Source organism: Amblyomma americanum, chromosome 4 (genome assembly GCF_052857255.1).
Source record: "Amblyomma americanum isolate KBUSLIRL-KWMA chromosome 4, ASM5285725v1, whole genome shotgun sequence".
Taxonomy (NCBI): Eukaryota; Metazoa; Arthropoda; class Arachnida; order Ixodida; family Ixodidae; genus Amblyomma; species Amblyomma americanum.
Window position 1 is genome coordinate 145,138,016 of NC_135500.1, and position 14,479 is coordinate 145,152,494.

The 14,479-nt window shown below is 44.2% G+C and overlaps 1 protein-coding gene across 1 annotated transcript in view; it reads right to left on the minus strand.

The window, feature by feature from the left end:
• The window catches only part of Hmt4-20 (Histone methyltransferase 4-20), a 33,460-nt gene that overhangs the window by 17,025 nt on the left and 1,956 nt on the right, over positions 1-14,479 (minus strand). The window contains exons 3-7 of the mRNA XM_077661920.1: positions 13,806-13,959; positions 9,287-9,399; positions 6,687-6,873; positions 3,557-3,693; positions 1,604-1,773 (exon numbers count right to left, since the gene is read on the minus strand). Of these exons, the coding sequence (XP_077518046.1) occupies positions 1,604-1,773; positions 3,557-3,693; positions 6,687-6,873; positions 9,287-9,399; positions 13,806-13,959 (761 nt within the window). The remainder of the gene's footprint in view (positions 1-1,603; positions 1,774-3,556; positions 3,694-6,686; positions 6,874-9,286; positions 9,400-13,805; positions 13,960-14,479) is intronic.

Genomic DNA, 14,479 nt, shown 5'->3' on the forward strand with positions numbered 1-14,479 from the left:
TTTTCTGTCATCATCATCCTTTTTTAAATGCTCCAAGCACACCGCAGATATGACGTCGCGTTCCGCCGCTGTCACCGCTGCAACCTCGTGGCAGTCGACGGTGGCCTCGCGACGGGCCATGCTGTCGGCCCCCTCCGTCCCTTGCATTTCCCTTACTCTTCAGTCTTTCTTCATGTAGGCGAGAACGAGTAGAGTGTCCTCCAGTCGTCAACCAATGAAATGAAATCAGGCCAACCCCGCTTCTCGTTTTCTGCCATAAGCGAGTGTTTTTGCACATACGCGCATCATCTGTGTTAGAAGCAAGGTTGTCAGGTGTGATGCGTGCGACGGACTTCAAAGCTGACGGGTGTGCCAACGGCACCGACTTTCCAGTCCCTTGAGCATCTGTAAACGTGATAAACGTGACGCACCGACTTCGAGCACAAGCAGCACGTCACAATCGGCGTTGATTCGCTGATTTTGGACGAGCTAGCGAGAGCCGCGGGCTGGCCTGCCAGGTTGCCAAGGCTGCGCAGACGCTCACATCAGCCTCGCCCGTACTGCCCCAGATTGCATGGCTGGCGGCGTGCTTACTACTACGTTCATCACCTTATTTATATTTGCCATGCGCTCTCTATGTGGGAGCAGTGCGGCGCCCATATTATGGACGCGCCACGACACACGCTTCGGCAAACGCTCCGCTCAACCACTCGCGCCCGCGATACAATTTTTCCGCAGGTTCGTTTCCAGCCAGCAATGAAATTTCGTTGCATTGAAAGTGTGCCAAAATCTACTTCGTTATATTGAGGCTAAAAATATATGGCGTTCTATGAACGCGAACTTATGAAAAGTGGAATACTTCGTTATACTGAAGTTCGTTACATCGAGGTTTAACTAAATTATTTTACAAGTGTTGACAAGGGAAGGGAAAAGAGGGTGTTGAAACTTCTTCATCGACAGATGTCATCATCATTTGCATTTGCGCGTTCACGTGGAGCGTATGATGCCATACATTTAATACACTGTGGTGCACTTTCATGTAAGGTCTCGTCGTAAACCCCAGGTCAAACCCACGTTAAATGTTTGGCTTCATCTTCATAAAAAATAAAGAGAATGCTTCATTCCTTTCAGTCGTGGCCGTCTCGGCTCCGCTACTTTGAGGCGTACACGCAACAGCAGGTGGACCCTGAAGTCCACCACAGAGGGGTTTGTTATCACATAAATGACGGAAGCCAACAGTCACAAAACCTTAGGATCATGCTTTTTTTGTGGTGTTTATCAATGAGAGATCGATAAGGTAATGATTTTATTAAAGATAATTAGAAAGCAGCAGAAAAACAACCACATGCCGTCGCTGGGATCCGAACCCACAACCTCCGAATTACAGGTGTTGGCGAGTTTGCTGTCTTGGCGAGTTGGCTGTTTGCTGTCTTGTGCATCATCACAAAGAAAGAATGCAAAACCAGAATTTTGTGTCTATGCCACTTTAAAACCAGGCTGTGACATGCAAAAGCATTAGAAGCAACATGATACATGCGGGTTTGACCTGGGGTTTACGACGAGAGCTTACATGAAAGTGCACCACAGTGTATTAAATGTATGCCACGGCCCGACACAAGTGTACCTGGCTGGTGGTGCGCCTGCGGCTGCATTTGGGGCCTGTGCTGTGGTGACTTGATCTGTTGCTTCCACCGGTTGAGGCGGTTGTCTGTCTCCCTAAAACTGTATGCCAACCGGCTCTCCATTAGCGTTTGCTGGCGGCCTTTCTTGGTGCTGAATGCCCCTGTCCCTCGCCTGCAAACAGATGGCAATACAAAGTCAGTTCTCAGTTCTCAGGACCAACAGTTTTGGCCACCATGATCAATGTGCACTCTACGCGCCGCGGCGGCGGCTCAGTGTTAATGGCACTAGGCTGCTGGCCCGAAAGACGCTGGTTCGATCCCGGCTGCGGCGGTCGAATTTCGATAGAGGCGAAATTCTAGAGGCCCATGTACTGTGCGATGTCAGTGCACGTTAAAGAACCCCAGGTGGTCGAAATTTCCGAAGCTCTTCACTACAGCCTCTCTCATAGCCAAAGCCGCTTTGGGACGTTAAACCCCCATAAACTAAACCATAGACCAAACCATAAACCAAAGCAATGTGCACTCTACTGAGTGCAGATTTTTATTTTAAAAACCGCGAGAGATATATGTTGGTGCAGTCTGCAGGTGGACTGCATAGCAAGGCAGACATTATGCACATAATACAGCTCAATTAACAGAACACAATTTATTAACTAGAACTAACTTGTCAATTTTTATTTTTATTTTAGCACAAAAGATGACATTGAAAAACTGAAGGCAAGCCGAGATTTTTAATTTTCTAATTTGGTATTGTGGTTTGAAATGCTGAGAATCAAAAGTAGGCTTTTGAAAGCTCACTAAGTTGGCTTTCCTGCAGTGCATATTCTTAAAATGGCGTCGCTACACAATGTTTAATCGCCGAAATAACATTGACTTCTTCTATATCATAAAATACACGCTTGAATTTGCTGTATTACAAATGCTAACAACAACTTTCTATAAATGTGCAAAGCGGGAAAGCCAACTCAACGAGCATTCAAAGGTGTATTTTTGATGCTCAATGTATGAATCACAATGCCAGTTTAGAAAATTTTCAGAAAACTGGACTTTCCTTCAATGTTGCCAGCCTTCAATTTTGCAATACATTCTTGAACCCTGAAACCAGAAATTAATGATGTGGTTAGTCAATTTAGTCGATGAACCATCTATTAATTCAGCCCTATCACATACATAATGTCCACCTTGCTGCAAAATCCACCTGCACAAATCTCATCTATGATCTCTAATGATTTATAAATAAAAGTCTATAACATTATAAAAAATTAATCCAAGAGCATTGCAATTTTCCCTATCAATGGAAGGCAGTGGAGTCAGCATCCAGTGTCGATGTTGACGCTGGACTATTGTCTACTCATGGCATGCAATTTGTTTGCGTCATAAGAATTATCAAAACACAGATTTGTGCGAGCTGGTAATGGTTCACACTGATAAAACAGCACAAAAAAACAACTGACCAGAAGGAAGATACAGGACAGTGCTTGACCTTCCTTTTGGTCATTTTCTGTGCTGGTTTACCACCATGTATCATAAGGAGCTTGCACCCGCACATGCATTAGGTTTTTTCTTTTTCCTGCAATTCTGGTTTTTTGTTATATTTTGTTACCTTGATTTTGCTTTTTTCTTGAAGTTTGATTACGGTGCTTGCCATGAGAATTTTGCGGCTGATACGTTATATGTTAGCAGCAGCTACAGTTTTCAATGACTGTTACCTGTCCGTGAAAAAACGCCTAGGCAAGTTTCGACTTTTGGTCAAACATTATTGCACATCTAACTTGTGTTGCAAACAATGAACAATCAATGACCCAACTGAATAACAGAGTGGCCCAGCTCACAGGAAAGTACTAACAGCCCCCCATCCATTTTGCCCATCAACATTTTCGTCCTCATGAAACCTGAACTGGTTGACCAAGTGTTCTGGTGGCAGTACGGAAATAGAAGTGGGAAAAACTGTTCACCTTTCACACGTTTCACACTCGCAGTAGCTGTTGCCATCACCGAAGAAGTCCTCGCCATAGAAACAGGTGATCTCCTCGCCCTCCTCTATGTCTCGCAACACCTTCACACATGCCGTGTCCCGACCAGTTGACACAAACTGTGGGGCACAGCAAACATAAATGGTCCATTGAATGAGGCAAGACAACTGCCCTCAATGTGGCCACAGCAACGCCAAAAGCTGTTCCCGCTTATGAACACTGACAACAGTGCATACATTCAAACCTCGTTATAGCAAACAGATAAAAATTATAAAATAGCCGAAATTCGAAATTCATAATGTAAAATATCGCCGTACACCCAAGCAGGAGAAGCACAATCTAGACAATGAAAGGATGGCAAATGGGAGAGACCTGTCCCGAAGTTCTAGCACCATTTATTGGCGGCGATTGCAGAGGCCGCAAAAACAGAGCGCCAAATGCCAGTTAGGTTGTCTTCTCCGCATAGCACCACCAGCACGCAGTGGCGGCAGGTCAAACACGAGCTAGGGTAGTTTCCCCGTATTACAGCGGTGTTGCGTGAAAAAAATGTATGCCTGAGCGAAAGCTATTGCCATTTTCACCACCTCTATTACAGCTGATGGCTACTCGAAAGCTACAACCGACCACGCCGCAGGCTCCAGGGCACTATCGATGGGTGTGAGAGCCACAAATGGGTGCCGACTGCCTGGCTAACCAGCTCTCCACGCCATTAATTCTTCCGTGGCGCTGTTGGCAAGCGCGACATAAAGCGTGAACTGTGGCACGAATACTTGCCGCACCACCACCAATCACTTGTGAAGTGGGGAAAAGCCTGCCGCCTGTCATCCTAGCAGACACAGCTTGGCGCTCTACTTTTCCATATATCTGTTTTATGGTAAACCGCATTCGATATATAAAGCAAGAATTTCATGTACCTGTTAAAAATACTTAGAAATAGTTCGATATAGCCACTTTTCGTAACATCCGGCTTCACTACATCGTAATCAAAAACCTAATGGGTATTGTTCAAGCAAGAGGAAGCATAAGCCCGAAAAGTCAGGTGGCAGTCCAAGAAAGCTTTTTTTGATACGGCTACATTGATCAGTTGCTAAGAAAGTCCTGTGAAACTAGGTCTAAAAATATAGAAGGAAAGCTTTCTATATTTGGCCTTTGTACATCTGTACTGGATGACAACAGAAGCATTGAATGCCAAGTCAGTACACTCGAACCTCGCTACAACGAAATTCACGGGCTGCGCGAAAAATTTTGTTGAAGCGGAAATTTTGTTGTGGCGAAATCAGCCCAAGAACACTCTGCCAGGTTGGACAACATAGTCCCAAAACATCATTTATTTCCAAAGAAGTCGGTCAGCTTCTTCTGCTTCTCTTTTTTTGCCACAAGTACCGTGGCGCGACTTTCACACTTGATGAACAGTTGCATCGCGACGTCGTCATTGTGAGCACCAATAAATCCGCGAAGCACATCAAATGCTTCCATCACTTTTAGTGCAGATGGTGGTGCTAAATCCTCTGCATCGCTGTCATCATCCGATGATGCGTCGCTGTGGCGAACGCCCTCAATTATGACTTCATCACTGAGCTCCTCGGAAGAAAGGAACTTCCGCTTCCTAGACAAAGTTGCCATGCTCGTGTCGATTGCAGCGCACAAGCACGAGAATGAAAAAAACCAGGGCAAACAGGCTGCTGCTGTTGCCAGGCTGTTGCGTCCTTTGGCGACGGATTGGTTGCGGCTCTGGCTTGGAAGAAAAAGGGATCTTACACCCGCGCCTTGTCGCAAGGCAGCCAGCCTGATTGTCATCGCCACAAAGCAATGGCAGTCTTCATATGCGCTTGAATGAGTGAATAAATTGGTTCCAGCAAAAGTTTAGTGAAACAAAGCAGCGTGGACCTACGTAAGTACACAGATGGGCAGCGTTATGCTCGTTTTATTGTAAGATAGATTTTTAAAACCAGCTTCACATAGCAAAATTTTCGATGAAGCAGAAACGCGCCCCAAAAAATAGTTCGTTGTGATGAAAAATTTGTTCCATTACTTTCTATGGTGAGCTGAAGGGGAATTGGAAATATTTCGTTGAAGCGACGTCCGTTGTAGCAGGGTTCGACTGTACATGTATCTGTTAAGAATACTTAGAAACAGTTCGATATAGCCACTTATTCGTAACATCCGGGTTTGCTAATTCAAGGCTTGACTAACAGGACATTTAGGGAGGCTCAGGAACAAAATATATATACTAGAAAAATTAAAAGGCTCCTAGCCTTTTCTCTCTGCCTAGAGGCATGAAGTGAAAATGAGATCTAGACCTCACTCCTCCTCGCCCCCAGAAATTTTTATTCATGATATACTCCACCAAAGGACTGTGAACAATGCCCTAAACACCAGGGAAAGTCCCACACACAGCATGGGTATAAAGCAAGAACACCTAACAACACAGTGTACACTAACTAACATGCAGGCTTTAATTAAAGCTTTAAAATGTGTTTCAGAATACTGACTGTGATGAGAAATTTGAAAAAAAAAAAAAAATGAACACGCACAGCATTGATAAAGGATTGAACACAACAGATTTTGCAGAATCTCATCATAATATGAATATAAAATCTCCTGAAGGCATCTCAGTGCTACCTCATATACGCTACGCTAAAACAATACATGTACACTGAAAATGAACTGTTGGATTATTTGACAGCCGCCGCGGTGGCTCAGTGGTTAGGGCGCTCGACTACTGATCCGGAGTTCCCGGGTTCGAACCTGACCGCAGCGGCTGCGTTTTTATGGAGGAAAAATGCAAAGGCGCCTGTGTGCTGTGGGATGTCAGTGCACGTTAAAGATCCCCAGGTGGTCGAAATTATTCCGGAGCCCTCCACTACGGCACCTCTTCTTCCTTTCTTCTTTCCCTCCCTCCTTTATCCCTTCCCTTATGGTGCGGTTCAGGTGTCCAAGATATAGTATATAGTGTGAGACAGATACTGCGCCATTTCCTTTCCCCAAAAACCAAAAATTGGATAATTTGACATGCACTAATCAGCTTCAATCCATCAGATTAAACGGATGGTCCACAGACAGTGTTGAAACTCAAGTGCTTGTGTTTGCAAGCACACCTGCAGGCACTCACCTTGCAGTTGGGCCGGCAGTCGTGGTTGATGAAAGCAGCTGGACCCAACCATAGCTGGGCACAGTTCTTGCGGCACGAGTACATGACGCTGAAGTCGTTCTTGCCTGGGCACAGCAGCTGACACTCTTCCTCTTCCGTGAGCTCCGCAATGCAGCCCACCAAGTGCGGGATCTTTTCGTTCTTGTACCTGTACACCCCGGACAAATGGGATACATTGAGGTTCAACAAGCATTGACAAGAGATCAGGACATTTTCTCTCAGTGAACCATGATCACCACCTCTTCTAAATGTAAAAGGTATACCATATGACAGTTGATCTGTAAAGTGGTCAGGTAACACAAGTCACTTTGATGGCTGCAAAACAGTCTTCCACATTACCCCTCAACACAACAATGACCAAAGAAATTGTATTATACATAGGTCCCTTCGTTTTCAGGTAAAACCAGATTTTACCTGACTCTTAAATCCCCAAAAATTTAAAGAAAGTTGGATAAGACCAGATTCTGTCCACAAATGCGCCACTAGAGAACCCAGTTTTTTAGTGCACAAAGCTGCAGACGTCGGACAAAAATGAGCGAATATATTGTCCTTATACTAGTGGAGAGCGGTTAATTTAACTCATGATTTTAAACCTCTTCTAACGCTTGTCATTATTCATGATGCAGCTTAATTTAAGGATCAGCTCGATAAGTGCATTTAGAAGCAAGAGGCCAAAACACAAATGCTGACCACATGTGCTGTTGGCATCAATGTGTCAACACTACCCTGATGGCGACATCCTACTCCAAGGCTCCTGAGTGTTTAAACCATGTTGCATGGATGTTTTCGCATAGTACACAGGCAGGAAGGTCTTGAACGGATGCAGAAGTGCGTCATAGGAGATGGTAATTCATGTAGCAAAATAAATGTAAGGTGAAACCTTGTTATAGCCAACAGGTAAAAAATCGTAAAACACCTTGATTTAGTCAAAATTTGTAATACAAAATTTCGCCAAAAACTCAAGCTGGAGAAGCTAAATTTTGTACGCAAAAGAACTGCAACTCGGAGAAACCTTTTCCGTAGTTTTAGCACCGTTTCGAAGCCATTCACGACAATTGCGGAGGCAACAATATACCGAGTGACAAACGCCACTTAGAGCGGCTTCCCCGAACAGCACCGCAGCATGCAGTGGCAGCAAGCAGGTCAATTGCTAGTTAGGGTGGCTTCCTCGCATCACAGCGGAGTCGTGTGAAAAATTGGATGCCAGGACGAAAGCTATCACTGTTTTCACCACCTCTGTTCTGTGACAGTCAAAGTGAGCAGAGGACAGCTGCTGGAAAGCTGCAACCAACCACGCCAGAGGTTCCAGGGCACTATTGAAGGGTGCGAGAGGCACAAACATGTGCTGACAGCCTGGCTACTAGCTATTCTTGCCGCTGCATTTGCCAACTAAGGTGCGGTTTGGCAAATGCAAAGTAAAGCGTCAACCACGGTGTGAATGCTTGCCGCTCCACCAGCAGTCACCCTCGCAGTGAGGCAAAGCCTGTTACCTGCCATTCAAGCAGGCACAGCCTAGCACTTGGCAGTTCGATATATCCGTTTAATGGCAAACCGCTTTCTATAAATAAGTAAGAAATGCATGTGTTTGTTAAACAGTTCTATACTGTCAATAATTCGTAATATCTGTGCTTGTCTTAATGAGATTTGACAATTTTATTTTTTTAGTGTAGTTTTTAGTGCAACCTGCCACTTCCATACTGTTTATGAAAATAATGAGCAAATATAGTATATTATGTAGCGCACAAAAATAACTGCTTGTAGTATGAACTCATTTGTTGCAAAATTAAGATCTAAAAAAACTAAACTTACGGATTTTTTTTTTTGAATAACGTACCTGAATTTGGGCTAAAAAAATATTGCCAATTTTTTGCCCTCGAATTAAAAGAAAAAATAAAACCTGAAAATGAAAGGCCCCTAATTATACATAATTACAAATCACAAGATGAACAACGTTCCACCATCAATTGAAAAAAAAAAAAAAAAAAACCTTCCTGGACGGAAAGCCCCTGACCCTAGGGAAACATAGGGAAGCTCAATAAAGGAATTTGTCCTTGACAGAGATGGAAGCAGCAGAGCATCTAAGAAAAGAAGAACAAATGGTACCATTAACTGCACCCAGCATATAAAATGCCCTGCAACTGGTACCCACGGTGGCTCAGTGGTTATGGCGCTCGGCTGCTAGCCCGAAAGACGCGGGTTCGATCCCGGCTGCGGCGGTCGAATTTCGATGGAGGCGAAATTCTAGAGGCCCGTGTACTGTGCGATGTCAGGGCATGTTAAAGAGCCCTAGGTGGTCGAAATTTCCGGAGCCCTTCACTACGGCGTCCCTCATAGCCTGAGTCGCATTTGGACGTAAAACCCCAATAACCAATAAACCAAAATGCCCCGCAACAAAATGGAATAAAAGATGCAAAACTGGTGCCTTCTGGCAGATTCTGTACTTTTTATTTGCAAATCCTTAATCTTACAATATTAGCTGTGCTTCTGCTCACTATAAATAAAATTGTCACAATAAGTAAGCCCCCCCCCCCCCCCCCTTTTTTAACTAGACAAATGCTCACCATTTCTTGGTTGCACATATCTTTGCCCCGACATTGCCCTCCATTGAGTAACGGTCACATCGCATGAGCTGGAACCCAGCTTCCTTGTCGAACATGCGAAGGTAACGAAAGATCTGAAATGCAAAATTGTGAGTTTTCGTCAATACTGGCCACTGCTGGTCAACACAATGTGTTGCAAGCAACATGTCATGATAAAAGAAAACCATGATAGATAAACGGCATGATAAAAACCGTGATAAGAGAATACCCAGGCTTTTCACCTTTACCTGGTGTGAAGAAGTGGCCCAACCCCTGGATGAGGTTCTCACTGGCACGCACGTAAGCGCGAGGATTTTCAGTGACACTATGGTAGTGACACCAAAACGAAACAATGGTAGCTCAGGGGGTTTTTCGAGGTTACCATATTATAATGAAACTTATAATGCTGAAGGTTTTCCTCTCATTCCTGATTACTTCCACCAAGTCTGGCAGCCACACAACATTTCATTCTGGTGAGAATCGATCTTGAAGTTCGCCATTTCCGTGGCCTCAGCTCAGATAATTTCTATGGGCAACACTGCATTTTTGACATCGCAAACATTCTCCACTCGTTAATACCCACTCCCTACTTCACTAACAAAATTTTGAGGCATGTATTAGGTCATCTCAGGTGTTTTATCAAAGGACTCACCATTTTCAGTAGCTACTTCAGCCGTTCAATATGCGTATGAGTTTTTCTGGTAATGTTTATGATGTTGTGGCTGCGCCACACAATGCACTGTCCCTAGCTATAGGCTAAGTTTCGGTTTCAGTTCGCTGTTTTCACTGTTTCGAAATGGTACCACTGGTTATTTTGATAAATGGCCTGGTGTTGCACAAGAAGGGTCTCAAAGGAATGTGACGTGACTATCAACTCAAAACCTTTGAAAAACCTCCGGAGTTGCCCTTCTGCATTGAAGAAAGACTCTCAAACATCAACCATGCTAAAAGGAACAAGTTTTGAAGTTGGCAGCTGCGCTTCATGCAAAAGTTAGCGCTTTAAAGCAGCACAGTCCGCCATTTAACACACGCATCAAGATGTGTGCTTGAATCGGCATGGTTCACTTGTGTGGGAACAAAATACGCTATACATAATACATAATGCAATATATGAAGCATTCCCAAAGAAAACTGCACATGTGTGTAGCTGTTATTACTTATGACCAAACTTATTCAGGAGAATTTGATCGATTACTCCTAAGAATGGCATATATAGCTAACAAAACGCTACAGATTTATGCATGCATCAATCTCTTATTCAACTTTGCAGGTGTAAGCCATAAATGTGCAGCAGGTCATCAATTATATGCCATTCTTAGGAGCAGAATATCAAAACCTTGAAAAATAGTTTGTCAGGAATTGCACAATTAGCAAAAGCTACAAGCACAAGTGACTGTCTCTAAATCTGTTGCGAGAGCTCAACAAGAGCATTTCATAATCACGTTTAGCTCTAAAATAAGAAAGAGTGCCAATGATGTATTTTCATAATTGCTATATGATGCAAGATTAGACCAATGGTGTGCCAGAAATGTAAAGCTCTGAAGAAAAAGCAGGAAAGAAAAACATTTAGGACCGGTTTGTATATTACATAACTCAGCATTTGAAATGACTGGAACACTACAAAAGTGACTGCATAGCATTTGGAAAAGCTACATTGGCATCTCCACTTAAAGGGACTATGCAATAAATTAATTGGGATTACGTAAAGCAGACGAGAGATGGGCATTTCATCACTCGTCACCCCAAAGCAAGAATTTTTAAGCTAGCATCAATAGCACCGAAGATATAGACGATTAAAAATTATGCTCCTCAACTCGTACACGCGGGGCACCAGACAAAAATTAAGAAAACAGCTCTGGGACTGGGCCCCGCCCATGAATACATCATCCGCTGACGTTCCTTTTGCAACTTCCAGTTGTCGCTCCTAGCACCCCAGCAGCAGTGTCGGCGGCGTGATTATGGCGCGCGTCGGGTTTCTTTGCTTGTCGTCTGATGTAGTTAGCAGTAATGGACCCAGACTTCGAGGCGCGACTTCTCGCTCTTACGGCCACGATGGGCATCGAGCCCTATGCGTTCACGCTGTACCGGCTAAACGCAAGCGACGACAGTAGCGACTTGGCGAGCCACTGCGAGTGGCTCCGGAACTCCTGAGAGAAGGAGGCGGCAGAGGAAAATTGAAACCATATGCGCGATGCCGTAGCTCGCGCTTGCCCGAGAGGGTTTCGCGGTGGCACGAGCAAACGATTTTCACGGCTACCGGAAGTGCGCCCGTGACGTCGTAGCTGCCGTGGCTCCAGTGAATGAGAGCGTGTGGTGGCCTGGCGGTGTCATGGGTAGAGTGACGTCTTTTTTTACGATTTTAGTTTCAAAATTGGTCACTACGAGCACACCAATCGGCCCGCGAATTTTAAAAAACACGGTTTTTAAAAATTCATAACGAATTGCCAACTCAGTTCCGAAGACTGATACTTGGTGTGAATGCTTCTTAGTATCATTTCTAAGCATTGAAAACATTTACAGGCGACATTTTATTCATTGCTTAGTCCCTTTAAGATCAACCACACAGGCCTTGTCAACATTTTGGAGTTTTGAAGCCAGACAATGGGTGCTTTGGATATTATGAAAAATAAATGTAATAGATAAATATATTGCTGCTTTTATGCCTCGAAATACAAATCCATGTTTATTTTGTCCCAAAGCACTAACTATTGGCTACGGTGGCTGCCATACGGCAAAACCATATGGTGGAAGTTAGCACTCATAACAACTGCTATATACATAAGCATTAAATTCTGAAAATTTTTTCTTTAGACAAAACAGTGTTAGTGAAAGAAAGGTCCAAGTAAGACAGGAAAAAAATGGTTTTAAGTCTATACTTCATTTCATACAACAGGAGCATGCTGTGAAAGGTACAGAAGTAGTCCGCAAGAAAAATTGAAGGGAGGCGTGTTACTCTGTGCTTGTTTTGTGGATAAGTGGTCTAAGGCATGAGGAAGCACAGCGTGTTGTCAGCAATAAGAGCACATTGAATCAAGCTCATCCCAAACATATCGTGTAATAAGCCAGCAGGCAAAGCATTTATTTTTTGCTCGCCACAATCAACCCACTGCTTTTTGATCACAGATGTAGGCAGCACAAATAAGAAAATTGGTTTCGAGGAAAGGAAAGGTGCTGTAACTGCCTCAGTTCATGGTGGACACCTCAACCGCACCATAAGAAACGGGAGTAAGGTGGGAATGAAAAAAATTGGCAGTGACTTAGGGGAGCTATGCCAGGCCATACGTAGCCAGAGGTGTGTTTCCCTGGCTGAGCTTGTTGTCGTCACTGTATGTTTAGCAATGAGAGATATATTGGCTCCATCTCCGTGGCTATGTGCCGTCTTCCATAAGCTCCATCTCTTCGGCTATGTGCCGTCTATTACGCTCGGCATTCTGTCATCTCCATTTGGCAAGCCGTTCCTCTCTCTGTTCGGGCATCTCTGCTGCTCTTTTCGCCTTCTTACACTCATTCTCTCTTTGTTGAGTAGCCAAGTGGCAGGCGACAACTTTAGGTTCGGAAGAGTTAATCTTCTCTTGTCTATACCGCCATTTAGGAGCGGCTGGACTCTCCTTCTCTGCATCCATGTCAAACGTTGTGATACAGCCATCCATTACATCTCTGCCTTTTATATGGAATGCTGCGCATGCGATGCGCGCTTCGGGTGATAGAGCGGCATGCAGTGAGGCGGTGACGAAGCGTGCAGCGCGCTTCGTTCCGACAGTGGAGCGGGCGTGTGGTGGCGGCTACGGCGAAGCGCACGCCGCACCTGCTGCTCCTCTCCAGTTGCCATGGTAACGGCACATGTGCACAACTGGCCTCTCCCAGCCACCGTGAAATGCTCGACTGGTAGCCCAGTGTAGCTCTCGCTACAAAATGAATGCCCTAGCTTTGACGCTATGTATGGAACAGAGTATAACACAGCTAAGCTCACAATTTCTTTTTTTATTGCCTAACTAAGTTTGCATTTCCGAAAATCGAAACTCCCAACCAATTATTTCAAGAGAAAAAAAAAGGTCAGAATCACATGATGCACAAAATAATTCTTTTCCATGCATCACAACAATGGTGCTCACAATGTCAACACAGCAGAAGTAACTACATGAATGCACAGCATTATTCCAGAAGGCTCCGCTGTGTCCCCATAACCATTAGACAAAGGCTTTTGTTTCGTGTCTGCTGTGTAAGAAGTACTCCAATGAGACAAACACTTAAATGGACAATACTTTACTGAAACACAGCTGTAAAGAAGACGATCAAATGGTGCATATGGGCATGGAAGAGAGAAAATGTAAGTTCATCCCCCTCCCATTTCAGCCCCTCTAGAGTCTTCTGCATCGTTTGCATAGTTCACATGCCAACTACTAATAAAAGCCCGGCCAGGTGCTCACAGCTTTCATGCCCCAAAAATGGATCATCCACACATGACATGCACGCAGAAAGCAGAAACGTGGACAGCACTCACGTGTTCCTTGAACGGACCCTGCCGAGCCTTAGTGAGAAATGAGGCCGGGACGAAGTCCGTCAACTTGGAGAACACCTTCTCATACTGATTGTGTTTCTTGAAATCTGTTATCAGCTGCTGCAGCTCCTGCTTGTGGGACTTGTAAGGGCGAAACCTGGGACCAGAAGAATAGATAACTGAAACAATGCAATATATTGTGTTTAAATGCCATCAAGGCTTTTTAACAGATTCAGAAGACAGTTATGTGCAGTGCACCAGATAATATTTAGCAGCAAGCATTTATGTCAATTAGTGCAAATTGGCTTTTTTTTCCCACAGTAGACGAATAGTGGTCCCAGCAAAAAAAAAATAAAACTTTATACTTACAAAACGGTACCGCTAGAAGTGCAAGAAAGATGCAAATGCATTCGCCAGGTGTGTAAAAAAATTTTTACATGCAGGGCATACACAGGCACAGTATCATAGCTCAATGCAAAAAAAAAAAAGCTTACCAGCCACAATTTGTATTTCCTAAACTAAGTGCAAATTCTGAATGAAAAGTAGTTAAATCATGGCACAGCATAAGCCTATATTTAAGAGAGTGTTCCGATTCTGCAGATGCACACAGGAATCTGTGAATGCACTTGCAAAAAATAAGTCTGAAGTTATCAAACATGCAACATCAGTTCATAGGT